Source organism: Sorghum bicolor, chromosome 4 (assembly GCF_000003195.3).
Source record: "Sorghum bicolor cultivar BTx623 chromosome 4, Sorghum_bicolor_NCBIv3, whole genome shotgun sequence".
NCBI lineage: Eukaryota > Viridiplantae > Streptophyta > Magnoliopsida > Poales > Poaceae > Sorghum > Sorghum bicolor.
Window position 1 is genome coordinate 55,276,624 of NC_012873.2, and position 19,861 is coordinate 55,296,484.

Below are 19,861 nucleotides of genomic sequence, written 5' to 3' on the forward strand. Positions count from 1 at the left end.
TTGCCCGGGATTTCCTTGCCAAAGTGCCAAACCGAGCGCCCTATAAGACTCCCGGCATCCACCCGCGCACCCCTTTCCCATCTATGCACCAAGAAAGCCATCTAGGCTCGCCACCAAGCCGTGTCAGATCTCGTCGAGTTCTCCTTCACCAGCTCGCGCGGCCGACCCTCTTCCAAGCTCCCTCGGGTCGCGATAAGAGAGCTGGTGAGTTCGCATGGAGCCCCGCATCATTCCCATGCCCTCGGTTTGCGGTTTGGTGCCCTAAATCGCCGAGGCCAAGAACTCCGGCGAGCTCGGCCTCTCAGCAATGGCGCGCCGCCGTGGAAGCTCGCCGGCGGCTGGTTCTTTTCCTCTCTCTCTCTTGCATCTAATCTAAGCCGTCGCTCGATGATCCAACGGTTCACAGAGGCCGATACCCTTTCAGGTGGAATTTTTGTTAAAGAGCCCCTACTCTTTCCTGGAATCAAGCCGCCGTCCCTTGGCGCCCTCTGGAAAGCTCGTTTTGCTGTTTGGAAAGCGTAATCTCGTCGGTTCAGGCTGGAATACGCTTTCTGGTATTTACTAAATTGCCACTAGATTTGTTTAGCTCATAAAATCTTCGTTGTAATTCCGTTTTGACCCATTCCAATTGCGTTAGGTTCATATTCATGAGCTCTACATGTTAGTAAATTTAATTCACCAGTTTGAAGCTTTTTAATTTCGTGGTCCTATTTAATTAATTATTTATCTATAGGAAATCTTAGAAAATTCATATCTTCTCCGTTTTAAATCCGAGTTACGTGATCTTTACGTCTGTGAGATCGTAGCGATGCGTATAATCGTTTTACAAACTTTTCATACTGTTTTTATATGAATGGTGTACTGTTCTAATTGTAGCCTTGTTTGCTTCGTGTATGTTTGTTGCCGTATGTTTGTGATCGATGATCGGAATTAGTCGGTGAGCAATTCGTGGTGATCAAGAGTGCTTCAGTGATCAAGATCAGCAGGAGCAATTGGATTAAGGCAAGTATAGCATTTGGGTTTTATTTCTGTGACCATGATCCTGTGACTAGATTAATGTTAAGTAATAAATGATAAAAATGACTTTTTAGCAACTTGATGATTTGTCTGTACGTGATCACCCGGGACAACAGTGCAACCATGAGGGCTATAATGGCTCTGGCTTTAGCTCAGTATGAAGACCTTTTCTAGCTTGTTAGCGGTTACCCGAAAGGGCGCTAGAGGGGCTGAACCGACACGGGTATAGTGCGAGCCCCTGTCCCTATGTGTATAGGCTGCGCGTCATTGTGCCATTCGGAAGGGGGGTATCTATATCTGCTCGCGAAGGAAACCTTGCGGCCCTAACATGTTAGACGAACTTTTGAAAGGCTTCATAGTGATCCCTGCCGACCTTCCTTGGTAGTGGGTTAAGAGGTCGACGGGCCTCGGGCGAAAGGGTAAATCATGACTCATGGGTAAAGATGTACAACCTCTGCAGAGGGTTAAAAACTAGTATACTAGCCGAGCTCACGGTCAGGAGCGGCCTTGGGGACATCTACATTAAGGGTGATGATTCTTGTGTGTTAAATATGCTCATTGTTTATTATTTAATGCTTTACATTATATATGTCACATTGATCATGAGATTGTGGGATCCATATAACCTAGTTGCTATACTTGTGGAGTTCGACATGGACTCACTCTTGCTATTTCCCCCAAACCTCAGGAGGAGTTTAGGCTTGTGATCAACCAGTCAGTTGGATCCTGTAGAGAGAAGTTAATACCCGAAGTTTGGAGTTGTCTATCCGCTGTTTGCTAATAAAGGTTATCTCTTTTATACTAAGTACGTTATATATTTATGCATTGTCTTTTGATATTACCCCTTATTTGTAGCTATATGTGGGATTTGACTTCTAAAACTCACATATGGTGCGTACCTGATTGTCCTTAAAATCGGGTATTACAACACCCAACCGCGGCCACCACCGCACTACGTCGACGTCGACGTGCTCTAGATCTGACGCTAGCCATCGCCATAGATCTAGGTGAGCTCCTCTGGATTCGATGACGGCCACCGCGGCGGCTAGCTGTGGCCCCTGCCCTAGCCTCGGCCCCATAGCTTCAGCTAAGTCTTTGCCGCCTAGTCTCTGGCATCCTCCGCCACGTGCAAGCCTCGATGCCGGCCATGGCATCCTCCGTCGCGCCCGGCCGTGCCATCCTCATCCCTAGCATTGGCGCCCCTTCGTCCCATTCATCTCCGGATGTGGTTGCGAGCTCCTTGGCGGATGCACAAAAGAAGAAGTGGCATTTATCATGGGCCCCACTAGATTGGGGGAGATTCAACTCCCTTTATTTGGAGGGAGATGGCTGGGTTGTTTTTTTTTTGTGGACACTAAAAAAGAAGACTATATTAGGGAGAGCAAGAAATTTGTTTTATCCCCCTCAATATGATAGTTTTATGAGATTGGGGGTTCTACTAGGAACTGCAGGATGGCAGGATTCGCGTCCAGCACTCGTAGTGAACTGGGGTTAGATAGCTGGACACCGAAACTTTCATGTCCTGCTCCACAACTCGCGCATGTAGGCCAGCCCGCTTTGCAGCCAGAGCATGGATTTTTGAAAAAAATCTACTTTAGGTCTCTTAACTTTCATGAAAGTCTAATTTTCATCCCTGAATTCTAAAACCAGACAAAATACATCCATCAACTTTTAAAACCGTGCACATTACATCCTTGATCTGGTTTTGAAAGCGGTTTTGTCTTTTTATTTTTATTTATTTTGGCTGAATTTTTTTGAAAAATCACAGTAAATCACATAAAAATCATAAAATAGAAAACTCAATTTTGTTGAACTTCAGATGAGTAGATCTACACATTAAATATATAATATAGTATATTTTAGTATAAATTTTTTTGATGTAGCTTTAGATCTATGCTTTTCTGTAATTAATTATACTAATTATAGCTACAGTTTCTATGGTCCAATTGTGATAAAATTTATATGGTGGGCTAACTATTCTATGATTCAGTTGTAGTAAAAATTTCATACACATTGGATCATGTATTACTTAGTTGTAGATTTATTTAGGTTTATACTTGTTAAATCTTAATAGATCTATAACTAAGTTATACATGATCTAATGAGTATTAAGTTTTTACCACAATTTAAACATATAATAATTAACCCAACATAAAAAATTCATCATAATTGAACCATATAAACTATAGCTACGAACTATTATAATTAATTATAGAAAAACATAGATCTAAAGCTACAACAAAAACTTTCTACTAAAGCATACCATATTATATGTTCATTGTGTAGATCTACTTATATAGAGTCCAACAAAAATCAGATTTACTATTTTATGTGATTTACTATAATTTTATAAATATTCAGCCGAAATAAATTAAAATAAAAAAGACAAAACAACCTTCAAAAACCGCTCGTAACCATGTCAGGGACGTAATATGCACGGTTTTGAAAGTTGAGAGATGTATTTTATCCGATTTTGAAGTTTAAGGATGAAAAATAGACTTTCGTAAAAGTTGAGGACCTGAATTGGACTTCTTCCTGGATTTTTCCTGTCCCTCTGTGCAGGTCGTGCATGGGCCGGCCTGCTATTCAGCTCACGCATGAGCCAGTACGCAAACTCGGTCCTGCTAGGCAACTCGCGCATGCAGCTCATCTGAATTGCAAGGAAATAGTATATGCAAGAAAAAGAAAATAACCACACGTTGTTCTAGGATTTGCATCACAATCACATTATAAAAATAAAAATAAAAAACCACATAAAAATGAAGATAAAAAAGAACATTACATATTTACGGGTGCGTTGGTTTGTTTCATAAACTGAGAGCAAAACGAGCATCTTCAGTAGTTTGGCAAATGATTTCCCACCCATAATTTGTTTTAGTAACATGAAGAAGAAATCTCTCTAGCAGTTTGACATCCCAATTCTCTATCTTTTCTAACTTGGCATATTTCTCTGTCTAGCAGGAAAATATACGCACAGGCTCCATGCTTGGCATTTGGTTTTTCTCCCCATGTTTAGCGGGGCTCTTCGTTCGTTTAGCAAGACTCTTCATTCGCTTATTCGGTCTCTTCGTTTCGTTAGTGGGTTTTAGGTTTTTAGAAGCAAAATTTACTAAACTGTTGGAGATAAGATCTTTTTTCCTCCCCATACTATTTTGAGAGTTGGCAAATAACTAGATTAGGAAACGAATTTTGCCAAACGGTTGGAGATGCTCTAAGACGGCTAGCTCTAACTAGCTTTAGCCAATGTAAGTAGCATATATTTGGTTGCCTGTATTTGGCTAAGTCTGTCTAGGAATAAATGTATTTGATTATCTAGTTTAATTAGTTTGCATAGAATCATCTTTTCATTCAACTAGTAATTTTACCTGCTTGGACAGACACCTCGTTGGGTACAATACAAGCACCTTGGCCGACAAGCATGGCAGCGAGGAGGATCAGGGGGCTCGTCGGGTCCGGCCGTTGGGACGGAAGCCGTCGTCCGGCAGACTCCCGCCCGAATTCCCGCGCCGTGTTTTAATAAAACTGCTAACTAACGGAGCACGACGATTCGTTTTCTTCCGCGTGTACCATATCCAATGGTACCGTGGACTGTTTGTTGGCCTGGCCGGACTGTTTTGACTGTTTTTTCGGACTGTTTCTTTTGAGCGAGCTATATATTTTCTAAATGACTGCTATTGAATGAATTAGTTGATAATAATATTAAACGGACATCAATTCATATTTAGTATGAACATTAAATGAAGAGAAATATTATATGCTAATTCAAATGTCACTAAAAAATATCATTTGTTACATGGGCTATGTTTACTTCCACCTAAAATCCAAAATTTTTCAAGATTCCCCATTACATCGAATCTTTAGACGCATGCATAGAGTATTAAATATAGATAAAAATAAAAACTAATTGCACAGTTTGGTCGAAATTTACGAGACAAATCTTTTGAGTTTAGTTAGTCCATGATTGAACAATAATTACCACAAACAAACAAAAGTGCTACAGTGTCCCGAAATTTTTTAGTTCGCTAACTAAGCACAGTCATGGTACATGATATCCAAAAATCCTAACATTCTATGGTACAAATCCTCAAACAAAAATATTAAACGAAGAGACATCCGAAAATTAGGGGGCTCTTAGACTCCGATAATTTCTCGTCTGATGGTTCCCGCTGGTTTTAGTGTCGAAAATTACATTTACCTCTGCAGCGTACGTCGTTCTTAGACTGTTTCCAAATTAGACCTTTAATGTACTTTTTCTATGGCCGGTGCTGGTACGTATTTATTCTCATCCATACTAATTAAATTTGGCTCGTGGCTTTACCATGCGTAGCTGTAGCTGGTGCGAGGAGATAGTGCAGCAGCATATCCATGTTAGCTACAACGCATGCTTTTAATGAAAAAAGTCATAACTCCTAAACAAAATATCCAAATTAAATTCTGATTACACCATTTGATTTCTTGTAATAAATCATTCAAAACAAGATCCCACATCGATATATTTAGATAAAATTTTAATAACGAATAATTATCATATAAAGTTATCATATAAAGATAGAACAATTTTGTTTTGAGCTTAGACGACGTTTAAGGTTTAAAAAATAATGTTCCATCTTCATAATAAAATTTTCTAAGAACCGTATTGGTATTATAATTATAATATACATAAAAATAATAAATAAATAAAAACAAATAAAATTTAGAGCAATGTGTGAGGAAAAAATAAAAACATATAATAGAGAAAAAAATTAAAAAGAGCATCTCATGTATACTTTTCAGACATACTAAAATACACTATATAACATCACATGTATACTGAGTGAACATCACTAAATATACTATAGAACAACACTTAAAATATTACAGAACATCACATATATATTATATAAATATTACTAAATAAATCATATAATATCACATATATATTTCCGTGTTATTTTCACGTGGCTTTCCGGTGCCCACACAAGTAGAGCGCGCACAGGATTCAAGGGATGAGGTCCTGTTTAGATTGGAGATGAAAATTTTTTGGATGTCACATCGAATATGTCGGAAGGATGTCGGGAGGGGTTTTTTAAAACTAATAAAGAACAAATTACATAGCTCGTCAGGAAACGGCAAGACAAATCTATTAAATATAATTAATATGTCTGCACATGTAGGTTACTGTAGCACTTAAGGCTAATCATGAACTAACTAGGCTTAAAAAATTCGTCTCGCGGTTTTGAATCAAACCGTGTAATTAGTTTATTTTTTATCTATATTTAATATTCCATGCATGTGTCCAAAGATTCGATGGGATGGATAAAAAATTTTTGGGTGGGAAACTAAACGGGGCCTGACAGCACTAGCTGAGAGCTGTAGTGAGTCCTGTACTTCCTTTTGCACCAACAAACAAAATTGCTGACATCACCGTATATGAATAGTTCTATAACCTTTAAAATGTTATGGTTAGCAAATCAAGTATCCAAATTAAATTATAAAACAATATTTTATATGAAAACTTACACACTTAAATGATTTGTATTATAATACCGATAAATAAATAAAATAAAAATATAGAATTATATAGTAAAAAATATTACACAACTAGAACATCATGTGTATAATATAACTAATGGAATATGGAAAAATACTACATAACATGTTGTATGAATACTACATAATATGTTGTAAAAATACTTAAAGATAATCATACAGTATCTCATTCATCATGTGTATACTATATACAATGAAATATGGAAAAAATAAAAGGCAAACATCACATGTATGTTAAGTGAACATAACTAAATACATTACGGAACATCACTAAATATATTATAGAACATCACAAATACACTACATGAACATCACTCAGTACATCATAGAACACCACATGTATACTAAGTGAACATCACTAAATACACCATAGAACATTACTAAATACATTATAGAACATCATATATATATTATCTGAACATCACTAAATATATAAAAAAACATCACATGTATACTAAACGAACGTCACTAAATTCACTATCGAACATTAACATGAACATCGCTAAATACATCATAGAACATCACTAAATACAATATAGAACAACATTAAATACACTATAGAACATCACATATATATTACGTGAATATCACTATGTACATCATCATATATACTAAGTGAACATCACTAAATGAACCATCGAACATCACCAAATGCAATATAGAACATCGCCAAATACAATATAGAATATTGCATTATCAGATATATATTACACGAACATCACAAAAAAATCGTAGAACATCACAAAAATACCACACAAACATAAGAAAAATATCATAGAACATTACATGTATAACACATGAACATCATAAAAAATCATAGAACATTACATATACTACATAAACATCATAAAAAACATCAAAGAACATGGTATTGTATACCACATGAACGTTGCAAAAAACACCATTTTACATCACATCTCATGAAATATAGAAAAGAAAATGTAAATATAAAAAATAATTAAGTAAGATAAAGTAGAAAAATAAAAAATCTATAAAAACATAAAGACAAAAAAAATAAAAAAGAATAAATAAAACTAATTAATGATAGTAAATAAAAAATAAAATAAAAAATAATATGAAAAATTGAATGAAACAGAAACAAAAAATAATATCACTCGCTTCCTATGATATTAGTCTACTAAAAAAATTAAACAACCACAATAGAATCAATATCAAGACGTTTGTAGCGTTTCAATCACATGCATGCATGTATTCCACAAAAAATAATCTAATAAACACCTTTGTAACCAGCACTAAATTAATGTGTTGCCAAAAGAAATAAAAAAAAGATGAATGAAATAAAAAACTAAAAAAAGAAAGGGAAAAAATGAAGCACAAAAAGGAATAAAAAAATAAAGAGGAAAAAAATAAAAGAAAGATAACAATATAAAATAACATAAAAGAAAAATAAAAATAAATTGAATCTATAAACATGAATTAGGGAAAAAGAAAAAAACAAAATAAAACAAAATAAAGAAAAAAAAATACCAAGAAAAAACAAATAGGAAACAAAAAAATAAAACTATACAACAACGGGCAGGAAGGAAAATGAAAAGATAAAGAAAAAATAAAATAAAATAAGAAAAAAGAAAAAGAAAAGAAAATAAATAAAAAGAAAAAGAAAAAGAGAAAAGAAACAAAAAAAAGAGAAGAAAACTAACAGCAACGATCAGGAGGGAAAAAATAAAAGAAACATAAAAAGAAGAAAGAAAAGAAGAAGAAAAGAAAAGGAAAGAAAAAAAAGGAAAGAAACAAAAAAGGAAACGTACGTACCTGCTAACCCCTCGCGCGCGCGGGAGTCGTTGGGCGGGAATCGTCGGACGGTGTCTCCGGTCCGAATGTTCGGACCGGAAGATTTCCGGGAGGATCAGGCCTTGCCGGGCGGTGGGGCGGAGGAGGAGGAGCAACACCTCCACGGCCATCTCCCCTCCGTAGGACGGGCACCTCGTGCCGTTCCTCCTACCGCGCGGCAAGCGCGGGAGAAGTTGGCGGCGGCCGCAAACGCGTGAAGCTTTCTCGACACGGTCATTATTGGCAATGCTGGCATTCCGAGTCACGGCGTCGAATGGCAGCGAGACGTGAGGAGGGAGTGGAGGAACTCACAGAGTGTTTAGTCCCCATAAAATCTAAAATGTAAAATAATAATTAATTCATAGTAATGAAATATAAAATGCTAAAATTTTGTATTTACTTCTATCTAAAATGCAAAATTTATTGTCGTTATGAGAGCCTCTTGAGGCTTTTTCTTGGGTCTTTTGTCTCTTAACGCTAAAATAAAAAATGAAGAATAATCATTTCTTGTCAAAAAAAAATTGCATAGTATTTAGTTCCATTTTGCAAAATAATAAACCAAAACCCAAATTTTTTTAGAAAAAAAGAGAACTAAACACCCCATCATATGGCCTCCCCGCTGGCCTCCGCGAATAGTTGGGGTCGACGATGAGGTTCAGGACTTTGACCTCCACAAGGAATCCTGCCTTCGAGAAGGAGGGGAAGCAGGTTCACCTCCCGACCGACGGCATGGAGAGCGCAAAGGAGCCGGTGTGGCGGCTAGGTGCAGCGTGGAGGTGCATGCCAGGGCCAGGTATGGGAGGTGAGCGGTGTCGGGTTGGAGCTAGACGGAGCCTAGCTAGCAGTACTGACTAGAAACTACGTGTAATTTACTGTTTTAAAAGTCATAACTGAAAATATTATTCTCTAATTTATCGTGAGAGAAAAATACTATTGGCTGACAAAAAAAAGTACAGCTCATAAGACAAGCGAACGTGCTTATATATATGTCTATTAGTTTGTATAGACACTGTATATAAAAATCATAGTCCTAATGTATTGTTTCTACGAAATAATTTTTACGCAATCACATTTATTCTATCTCTATTCTCAACCAATTATATCACTTCATGTTTTAGATCTCGTGGAGACATGGTTTCTAACTTAGATCCGTTTTCTATAATTTTTGCTCTCTCTTAAATAACTACCTTGCCACATCAGCAAAATGCTTAGATTACACTATAATAAATGTTTATAGAAACTATGACGGTTTCTACATTTGGAATGCCAAACGAAACATGTCTAAGTTCTATTATGCAAGTCTGGCTAGGGCCTAAGCCAGAAAACCAAACACAACTCATATACCAAAAATATACTATAGAACATCTCACGGAATATTGTACGAAATACTAAAAATAATTGAAGTCATTTGTACTACCTAAACATAAAAGAATACATTATAAAACATCATGTGTTTAATATTGAACATTACATGTATTAAGGTTAATAAAAAACTTTAAAAAATATTACATGGATATTATTTGAGCAACCTAAAATATAATATAAAACATCCAATGAGAGTACGTGTGAAATGCTAATAAAAGAACATCCGATTTATTATAAATTAATATAAAAATACATCATATAACATCGTGAATATCACATTGAAACAACTACTTTGTTGCAAGCGAATATGAAAAGATACGTTACAAAACATTACATATATAGTATATGAACATCACATATGTGATAACATACAAGTGCACATGACATCACAAATACACGCAAATTATTTCTATAGTTAAGCAAATACAAATGTTTTTAGTTGTGATGTAACTGACAAATTGTTTGTATAGTTAAGCAATGGAAAACAACAATTGTAAAAATAAAAATCTTGTAATAAATGAAAAATAAAAATATAACATCGATACTATTTAAACTACTTAAAATAAAGTATAGTGTACCATAAAACATCTTATTTATATTTAACAAGCATAAACTTAAATAAAATCTATAACTAAGTTATACATGATTCAATAAATATGAAATTTTTACTATAGTTTAAACATATAATAATTAGCTCACCATAAAATTTTCATCACAGTTGAACCAGAGAAATTACAGTTATGAATTATTTTATTTAATTATAGAAAAACATAGATCTAAACTACAACAAAAAATTTATACTAAAACATATTATATTATATATTCACTGTGTAGATCTACTCATGTGGACTCTAACAAAAATTGTTTTTTATTTTATAATTTTTATGTGATTTAATATAACTTTTTAAAGATTTAGCCGAAATAAATAAATAAATAAATAAATAAATACCTTTAAAACTACTTATAACAGGGCCAGGTAGTAAAATGAACTATTTTAAAAGTTAAGAGTTTAAAGAGAAAAGGCGGAGTGTGACGAAAGTTTGGACTTTTTCCATTCATGATTACGACTTTTTCCATTCACGATTATGTGAACTCGAAACGTCGCTTGTCAAGTAGGCCGTAGTAAAAGAGCAAAGGGCCCATACGACTACAATGTAGCAGCCCATGAGGTCGGGTAACGGTTCATAAAGCTGTGTTTCTATTCTTTTTTTCTCGGCATCCAACGCTGAGTCTTTTGTAGCGAAACCCTATGTGTTTGGGCTGTGTTTATTGGGAGTTTCATAATATTTTGAAAAAGTATAGAAGAGTTTTATTCCCATAAAACTATCTCTACTCTCATACTGTAAAACTTTTATCATCTCTCTCTTCATTAATTATAGTGTCACATTAGCATATTTAATATCCATAAAACTCTAATGAAAATTCATTGAGATTAGCTTTATGATAAAGATATGGTACATACTAGTGATTTTATTAGGGGTAAAAATCGCTGGAAATTTAAGGTACCCATATTAAGAGCTCCGTCCCTGAGTACTTTGGGATGAGAGTTTGTTTTCTCTACCATCTTGTTTAAGCTTTTGCATTTGCTTGCTTTCCTGCTCACTTTTCTTAGGCCAGTCTCAATGGCCCGTTTCAATACACTGTTTCCAAAACAAATCTGTTGACAGAGCATCAATGAAACGAACAATGAAACAACCTCCACAATGCAGTACGTATCACCTTAATGTTTCCTAGGCTGGGCAAAGCATTTAATTACTGCAAAATGATTGGATCACATGCAAGATGGTGAAACAATTTAGTCCTCAGTGGGGATTTCATCCTGTTTCACCGCGTGGGAAACAACGCCAGCGGAGTTTCACCATGGTGAAACTACTTCCTTCTCTCTCCTCTTCGTTTCATGCAAAAAGTGCAGTTTTGCTGACATGGCGCTCTAATAAATGTGCATGACATCCTGGTGAAACCCCCACTGAGACTGGCCTTAGTATTTTCTAAAACAAGAAAGAGAAGAGTCGTTTCTTCCAAAATAAGTATCACTATATGATATCCATGCCAATTAAACTTTCTATTTGACTAGATTTGTAGAAAGTATTAGCGGTATTTATATTTTCAAACAAGTTTATTATAAAAATAGATTCAATGATCTAACTAATGATACTGATTATGTACTGTAAATATTAATATTTTTAATATACTATATTCAATTAAATTTATACTAGTAATAAATACTCCCTCCGGTCCTATATATCTGGCGTCCATGCATTTTTCATTTTGGCCATAATATCTGGCGGAGTGGGGAGACCGAGAGTAAATTAACTAGTGTGCAGTTAAATGAATGGCCAGAAACAAAGTGAAATAATTAGTGTGCAGTTAAATGAATGGCTAGAAACGAAGTGTTGCATGCACGCTGGCTAGCAACAAAGCGGTTCATGTATGTGTATTCTCAGCAGGTTGCCTTTTTCACCAATCAGCGATGGGGTAGGAAAAAAGGAAGCATTTTCTCTCGGCAGGTTCATGCATGCAGCGCGACTATTAACATGCAATTAATATTTCTTGGTCTCTGGAATTAACTTTGTCGCGCCAGATATGGACCGGAGGGAGTAAATATTTAACTCCTTGCGAACGAGAACAGTAGTATTTATTTTGTGACAGTGAGTGTGAACCGTGAAGCAGAGGGAGCGTGAAGTGATGATATATACCTGGCCCCTCGACTCCAATCCAGCCGACGGGGATCGGGGAGTCACTACTGCCGGTACTAGTACTAGCACGCAAGGTTTCTCTCGAGCCCAGTGCCCGTTCGCCAGGCGTGCGTTGCGCCCGTAGCTCAGCCACCACCCAGAATCCAAGCCGGCAAGGTTTCAGTTTGAACATGCGCTGCGGCCACAGGAGGTGAGGTGAGCGGAGCGGGTGCACACACCACCCCGCTCGCCGCCGACGCGCTGCTTCCGATCCGTTACTCCCAGTCCCACCTATCATTTCTCACGAGTTTGCTTGCGCCGATCGAGTGGCAGTCTCTACGTATATCTTCCACCACCTACCTCGCCTCTTCGTCTTCTCGGTTTCTCCACGTTTCTTGCTAGTTTTCCCGCGACCGAAGTGTTTTTTTTTTTTTTTTGGTTTTCCTCTTTGGCAAATTTAGGAGAAATTTTGTCCATGGACTGCTTTTCTCAAGGACCTTGACATGTTCAGATTTTTGTCCAACAATATTAGCATCGGTAGTAGAAGATACATTTGGCCTTTTTTTTTGGCAGTGCTTTTATCGTGGCTCTTTTCACCGGCTTAATCTAAAGCCCAAACCAAGGTAAACATAATGAAGCTGAAGCCACCAAAAATGTGGCTCCTCCTGGCCTTGCCGTTGGTTTGGTAAAGCCAAGTCTCTGTCAAAGTTGCCCTTCTTAATAAATAATAACCAAGGTTCATCACCAAGTAATCAGTGAACTGTAATTCGCTGTAAGAGAGTATATTACTTTAGTTTGTTTGTTTTTTTCATACGTCCATGGCTTCTAGTTCACTAAAAACACTCTCCTACGGAAGTAAGGCAGCCTCTGGACATGTTTTGCTTAAGAAGAAGAAACCTTCCTACGTAGATACACCCAAACCCTACCTTACCTAAACCTAAGCTTTGGTGTGGGACAGATGGGGAGAGATTTTTTAACTCCAATCTAAAATTCGCTCCTATAAGAAGTTGAATCAAGGACCTGAAGAGTGCTACTCAAACAAACAACTCAGCTAGAGGCCCTTTCGCATTTCTGTTCATTAAAAATGCCGCAAATCTAATGTTTGTTACCAGTCTAAAAATTTTCAAACATACCGAGTCCACCAATTTAAATTCTGACCTTCATGTTGGTTACAGCTTTACAACCTGTAGATACAAATACAAGGTCTGCTCCTTATGTGGGCAGTGGTCAAAGAGAAATCAACTCTCCAACTCAAACCTGGGTAAACATTTTCTTTCATTTGTTTTTGTTGACAATTGTTTCGAACTGGATGCAACCAGATATCTGTTGAGCTTTCTGTGGACTACTCTCTGTTGTAGAACAAAAAGGCATCACCGTTGTGGTGGAAACTTAAAAGCTGTGGCAGATTCTGGGGAATCACCATCCCCTCACACTAAAAGCAAAGCAAGACAGAAGTCGGAGGACCAAATCAGTGCTCATACAAAGGAATCAATATGTCTAGAAAACGTGCCTTGTCCGAAGAAAATGAAGGTGCTACTTCACTGAAGAGCCTATCGACTCCAATCAATTTATTTGAGGATGAATGTGTTTTTTGTCATTCATTTAGAACAAGCCTGGTAATAAAATTGAATCCATATTACAAACTTATATCTACCATGGCAGAGCTGATGTGTTGAAGGCAACTCATGGATACTAATTTCAGTTTCATGGGCCGATGGTACGCTATCTGAAGGGAAGAGTTGTGTCCATTGACGAGGGCAACTCATCAGATGCCATCTACGTCCATAGGAAATGCCTCGAGTGGTAATTAATCTACATAATTTAGATTTGCTGTCATAACATTTTTATTCAATTCTTTTGGAAAACCTTGCAAATTTAAGATGCAACCATGTTGCCTTTTTTCCCCTGTTCAGTTCAGTGTTAATCTATATTGCTGCTTCTACGGTGATATGGCCTTTCATTTCTGTGCCTTCTGTTTCTTAAAGGGCTTCTGGAGTATGGTTTAAGGGCGACATTGTTATGAACTTTGAGCCAGAAATTAGACGTGCTTTAAAACTGACATGCAGAAGATGTGGACTCAAGGGAGCAGCACTTGGTTGTTATTACGATCCTTGCCTCACGAGTTTTCACGTTCCATGTGCAGTTCAGACAATTGGTTGCCGCTGGGACGTGGTAAGCTCTTTTACTAATTGATATTGATCCAATCGTTTGTATTTTCCTTTTACTACCAGTGACCAATGTAATGTTCTGACATGCTTATTTTACATGGTAGGATGGCTATGTGCTGTGCCCTGAACATGTTTCAAATGCTCTACCATGTGATAATCTGGGTACACAAACAAAGGAGAATTACAATGCTTCTTCCTTGGATCAAAGGTTTTGTGATCCTTCCTTGCCCTTCTTGGGAGATTCATAGATATTGCAGTTCATGTAATTTGTGTACTGTGTTGTATTTTTTTCCTTTCTAGCCAATGTTTCCACAAAGTACTCCCTCAGTATCGAATTTAGAAGTCGTTTTGGACAAGATTTAGGTCAAACATTGAGAATATAAATCATCAATAACTTTTAAATTGTTAAGTTTACAAATGTGAAAGTTATATAAATAGATTTGTATTGAAAAATACTTTCATAAAAGGTCAAAGTTGTGTTTTGGAGACCGTGTCGCTGTCCTAAACGACTTCGAAATCCGATACGGAGGGAGTAGAATCTTTCGCCAATTCTAAAGAGGAAGGGCGATGATCATTTTTTTTCAGAAGGACGATAAGAGATTTTCTGCAAATTATATTAGAATGTAAGGAAATAAAAAAATGACTAGCCCTGTTTAGAACTTATAATCTGGATTATCATAGGATTACTATAATCTGGATTGTGGACTATAGTAATTGAAGTGTTTGGATTCCTAGATTATTATGGTGGATTGTTCTAGTCTCAAGTGACAAATAGTATCAATCATCAAAAAGTAGGTCCAAGATGGATTATAGGACAATTGTAATATGTGTTTTATTATAACAATCTATATTATAATCTAGTTTATTTGGATCACAGTTAGATTATTTTAGCTAATTATTGTAATCACAGTGGATCCAAACAGGCTCTAAGCTCCCTGCAGGAGTGCAGGGTGAAGGCCCCTCACAACTTAAAAAACTACAAAGTACACCACTTGCAGCTGCACACAAACACAATAAATCCCAACTAGGGAAAAAAAAATACCCACGTCAATAAGGGCAACAAGGAAACATACAAGAGAAGAGAAAAAAGTGATTAGCCGAAGACATCCCAAATGACGCTAGAAACACCACCCATAATGAGGTTTACTCACCGCTAAGGAGTGTTAGGCCTTGTTTAGTTCCAAAATATTTTGCAAAATCGACACTGTAGCTTTTTCGTTTGTATTTGATAAATATTGTCCAATCATAGACTAACTAGGCTCAAAAGATTCGTCTCGTCAATTCCGACCAAACGGTGCAATTAGTTTTTATTTTTGTCTATATTTAATACTTCATGCATGTGTCTAAAGATTCGATGTGACGGAGAATCTGAAAAATTTTGCAAAATTTTTTGGGAACTAAACAAGGCCTTACAAAGGCCACCTCTTCCGGTTGCTTTGCCAGGTTTTGAAAAGTCCGATTTGTACCATTCCGCAAATTACACCAAATAGATAATGAGCCCATCAGTAGACTTTCTTTCACTCTTGTCAAACTTGGTTCTGACTGGGCGCCACCATTTGTAAATCGAACCACTATGGCAAGTGTTCAAAAAAATTGAGAAATTTCCCCATTGGACCACTTCGTTCCAAAACTTGTATTGCATATAGGCAACCCTTTGTGGTTCTGATCAGCTTTACATAACAAGTTTTCTCTTGTCTGTGGGATACATGAGATTTCTCACCATTCTAGATAAAGTAAACCTTCATGGTGATTATGGCAATCACCCATGTTTCATTTCGATAGTTTCATGGTTTCAGCCGACGTGCAGATAAGGAAGGAAATTTTGACTATCATAATAGGGAAAATCAACAAACTGATCAGCTTAACACCTCAAATGCTTCCTCGCTGACTCAGAGGTATGTGAATTGTAATGTTGTGCACAGCTTATATATTAGAGTCCATGTCATTAATCTATAATCTCTGTGCTGTATTTGTTTTTCCTAGCCATCATTGTCACGAAGATGGAATTTCTACCAATTGCTCAAGGGCTGGTGAACAAACGGATCAGCTTAACTCCAGGTACATGATAGTTATTCACCTTAATTTGGAGATATTGTAAGGTTCATTACAATTTTATAAATCACCCATTTCCATTTCTGTAATTGATGGTTCAGTTCATACATAGAAAAGGAAGATTGTTTTGACAGTCATCGAAGGAAAGATCAACAAACAGATCACCTTAACATTTCAAGTCCTTATTTGCCACACAAGTATGTGATTTTCTTCATATTTTTTTGAACTAAATGATTTCTTCATTTTTTTGTGTGATAAGTAAATATTATAGTTCATATGATTATTGTATAATATTTGTGTTTTTTTGTCTTAGACTACATTCTCATCAAAAAGAAGAAATTTCCACCAATAGCTCAAGGGATGACCAGCAAATAGATCAGCTTCACACTTCAAGCTCTTCTTCCTTGCCACTGGGGTACATCATGTTTCTTCTCCCTCAAGATATTAAAAACTTACTGGTTACTTAAAGTATTCACTAATCCTTGATTTCTGTAATTCTTAATTGATTTTCTCGTGATTATAGCCAACATTCATACGACAAAGAAGTTTCTGTGACTCGTGAAAGGTATGATCACCAAAGAAACAAGAGTAACATGTCAAATTTGTCCTTGCCTTAGAGGTGCACAATTTAACTTAGGTCTTGGTCCTTTCGGGAGATAGTATAATGTAAAGGTTCTAGGCCATTGAACAATCTTTTTTGTTTTGGCGAAACTGATCAGTAATTAATTATTCGTCTTCTCCTTTATCCCACCATTCCAGCTGTCCTCCAGACATAGAAGAAATTTCCAGAGCTTGCCAAGCGGAAGAAATGGAAACAGATCAGCCTGACACATCAAGCTGCCCTTCTGATCAGTTGGTTTTGCTTGGTTTCTCTTTAAGTGCGGAAGAGAAGGTAGCATATAATAAATTATCAAAATAAGCCAATTTTTATTAGGCGCGTCATGGATCCATAACATGTTTCCTTTGTTTCATTTGTATCCACCTTTTATTCATGGATAATTTGGTACAAGAAACCCATTTGCTGTATATCCTTTACTAATTATTCCTGCTCCATTCCTGCTTCTGATGACCAATTTGCTACGCTTGCTGGGCAGGACTTCATGCAAAAGTTTGCAAGTTGGACCAACATGACGCTGGCAAAAGAGTGGGGCGAAAATGTGACCCATGTCATTCTGGGCAAAGGTGCTGGTACCTCATGGAGTAGATCATCTGAAGTCCTTATGGCAATACTGCTTGGGAAATGGGTGGTTCATTTCGAATGTTAGTATTTAACCTTTCTGTTGCTGGATCATTTCCATATATATATGAGCTATTATACTACTTTTTTTTTTGTTCTGTCTCTACGTTTTAGTTCTTGTTTGAACAAGCTGCTGGATCTTATCTCCTTCATTCAGTCCTGGTCCAGTGCTGATGCTTTTGACTGACCTTGCTCTTTTAGGGGTCGCCGACTGCTTGCAGCTCAATCCAGGTCCAGAGGCTTCCTATGAGCTAGCAGCATCCAAGCAGGGGAGAATCCGAGCAAGTGAAGGGGTATGTATCATTCAACAAAGGAGATCAGATCATTCACTCGTGGACCTAGCTAGGCTGATCGCTGCGTTCTGATTCTTCACTCACTTCACTTGATATGCTTGCATTGCAGGCACCCAAACTGTTTTCGGGACTGTGTTTCTGCCTGAGCGATTTCATGAGCCGTGACAACAGAGACAGCATGCGAGACCTCATAGCAGCCGCCGGAGGGCGGATGATGCTGGAGAAACGCGACCTGCACCTGCTACTGAAAAACCCCGACCACTCTTCGTCGTCTTCGGTGAAGCCGAGGCCCTGCTACTTCGTGTACGATGCCGACTCGCCCGGAGAGTTCAGTGTGAGCTCGCTGCGGAAGGAGATGGAGGAGGCGAGAGAGCAGGCGGCGGCTGGGGCGCAGCTGATCTGCCACCTCAGGGTGTTGGATGCCGTCGCGGCGTTTGACGCGGAGATCCTCGTGGTCGCGAAGGAGGACCGCTTCATCACGTCGTAAATGTGCGCGTGAGCTCAGCTAGGGAAGCTTTTGGCGACGATACAGGATCGTCGATTTTGTTCTGCCAACTGCCAAGGACGACGAACCACTGGTCGAGCTTGTTCGCTGGTGTGAAAAATCATGATTAAAAATATTATTGGTTAATTTATTATAAAAAAAGACACTGTTAGTTAGTAAGGCTTAAAAGACAAGCAAAGGTACGTACGTAAGTAATGATCGGTCAATCAGATCGATCGTCGCCGTTGTTGCTTTGGCACTTGCTCTAGTCAAATCAGATGGAGCAATCTCTATATAATATACAGCTGTTAGCGTTTCCATGCTGCCGCTCGTGCTCTCGTGCTATTGTTCCAGTTCAGCAAAGACTCCAACAGTCAAACGACCGTAACGCACATCTCAAATCCAAAGTCTTGAATTCCTTTGTACGGAACTCAAAACGATTAGAACCTTTACTAATTTTTTACAGTCATCACAGGAGGACTGCATGTCACGACAGAAAAATGAAACCCAAAAGTCCAAGCATAGTACAATACCCCTACTGATGATTGTCCAAAGAATTAGCTTTTTTTTTTTTTGAGCAAGTCCAAAGAATTAGCTAAATCTCAGCTGCTTGTCTACAACTGCAACCTCTCCGGGCTGCCGTCCGACAGAGGACCTCCATTTTCGGTGGAGACAGGCCCACATGTGCGTCGAGGGTTTCGTTCGTTCGTCCGCAGCCTTTTCAACCAGAGTTTTGGACTATCATGGGCCGGAAGTTAACAGCACGGTTGGGCCACAGATCTCCCTCAACGTCGTTGCATGGATATTTGAACCCAAAACATTCCCCTCACAATTTCCTTTTCAACCAAAATTTAGTAAACTATATTTGAATAAAAAAAGTAACCTATGTCTATCTCAAATAAAAGATTAGTAACCCACAAATTTCTTGCCTCCGAAAAACCAATGGGTTCTTTTGCTCAATACAATATTCCAAGCCATCTCCTGAATAAAAAAAAATCAATATGTCCATCAAACTTTGACCAGTACATTCTCCGCTATTTCATCCAGCAGCGAGGTGTTTGGTCCATGGAATGAAGTGGTCCATTAATATTTCACTCTAGTGTTTTTTTTTGTGTGTGTAATAGAATAAGTTAATTCATCATCATCTCATTCCGCATAAGCTAATAATTAGTGCTAGCATGAGGAATAGACCCATGATGTACCAAACACTCCATAAGCAGTCTGCTAACTCCATAACATACGCCAGTGGG

General features: G+C 37.5%; 1 protein-coding gene across 1 annotated transcript; it reads left to right on the plus strand.

The window, feature by feature from the left end:
• LOC8056469 (BRCA1-associated RING domain protein 1) lies at positions 13,871-18,614 on the plus strand. The gene is made up of 12 exons (XM_002452341.2): positions 13,871-13,993; positions 14,080-14,180; positions 14,363-14,549; positions 14,650-14,753; positions 16,342-16,440; positions 16,529-16,603; positions 16,699-16,794; positions 16,911-17,012; positions 17,387-17,489; positions 17,692-17,857; positions 18,036-18,126; positions 18,230-18,614. The coding sequence occupies exons 1-12, from the start codon at positions 13,871-13,873 to the stop codon at positions 18,612-18,614; spliced, it is 1,632 nt and encodes a 543-aa protein (XP_002452386.2).

Bases quoted from the DNA above. Each gene is read 5' to 3' on its own strand.
- LOC8056469 (XM_002452341.2), top strand. From the start codon at position 13,871: ATGTCTAGAAAACGTGCCTTGTCCGAAGAAAATGAAGGTGCTACTTCA. The intron at 17,013-17,386 runs GTACATCATGTT...AGAAATTTCCAG, and splicing joins TCTTCTTCCTTGCCACTGGG to AGCTTGCCAAGCGGAAGAAA. The intron at 18,127-18,229 runs GGTATGTATCAT...TGATATGCTTGC, and splicing joins AGAATCCGAGCAAGTGAAGG to ATTGCAGGCACCCAAACTGT.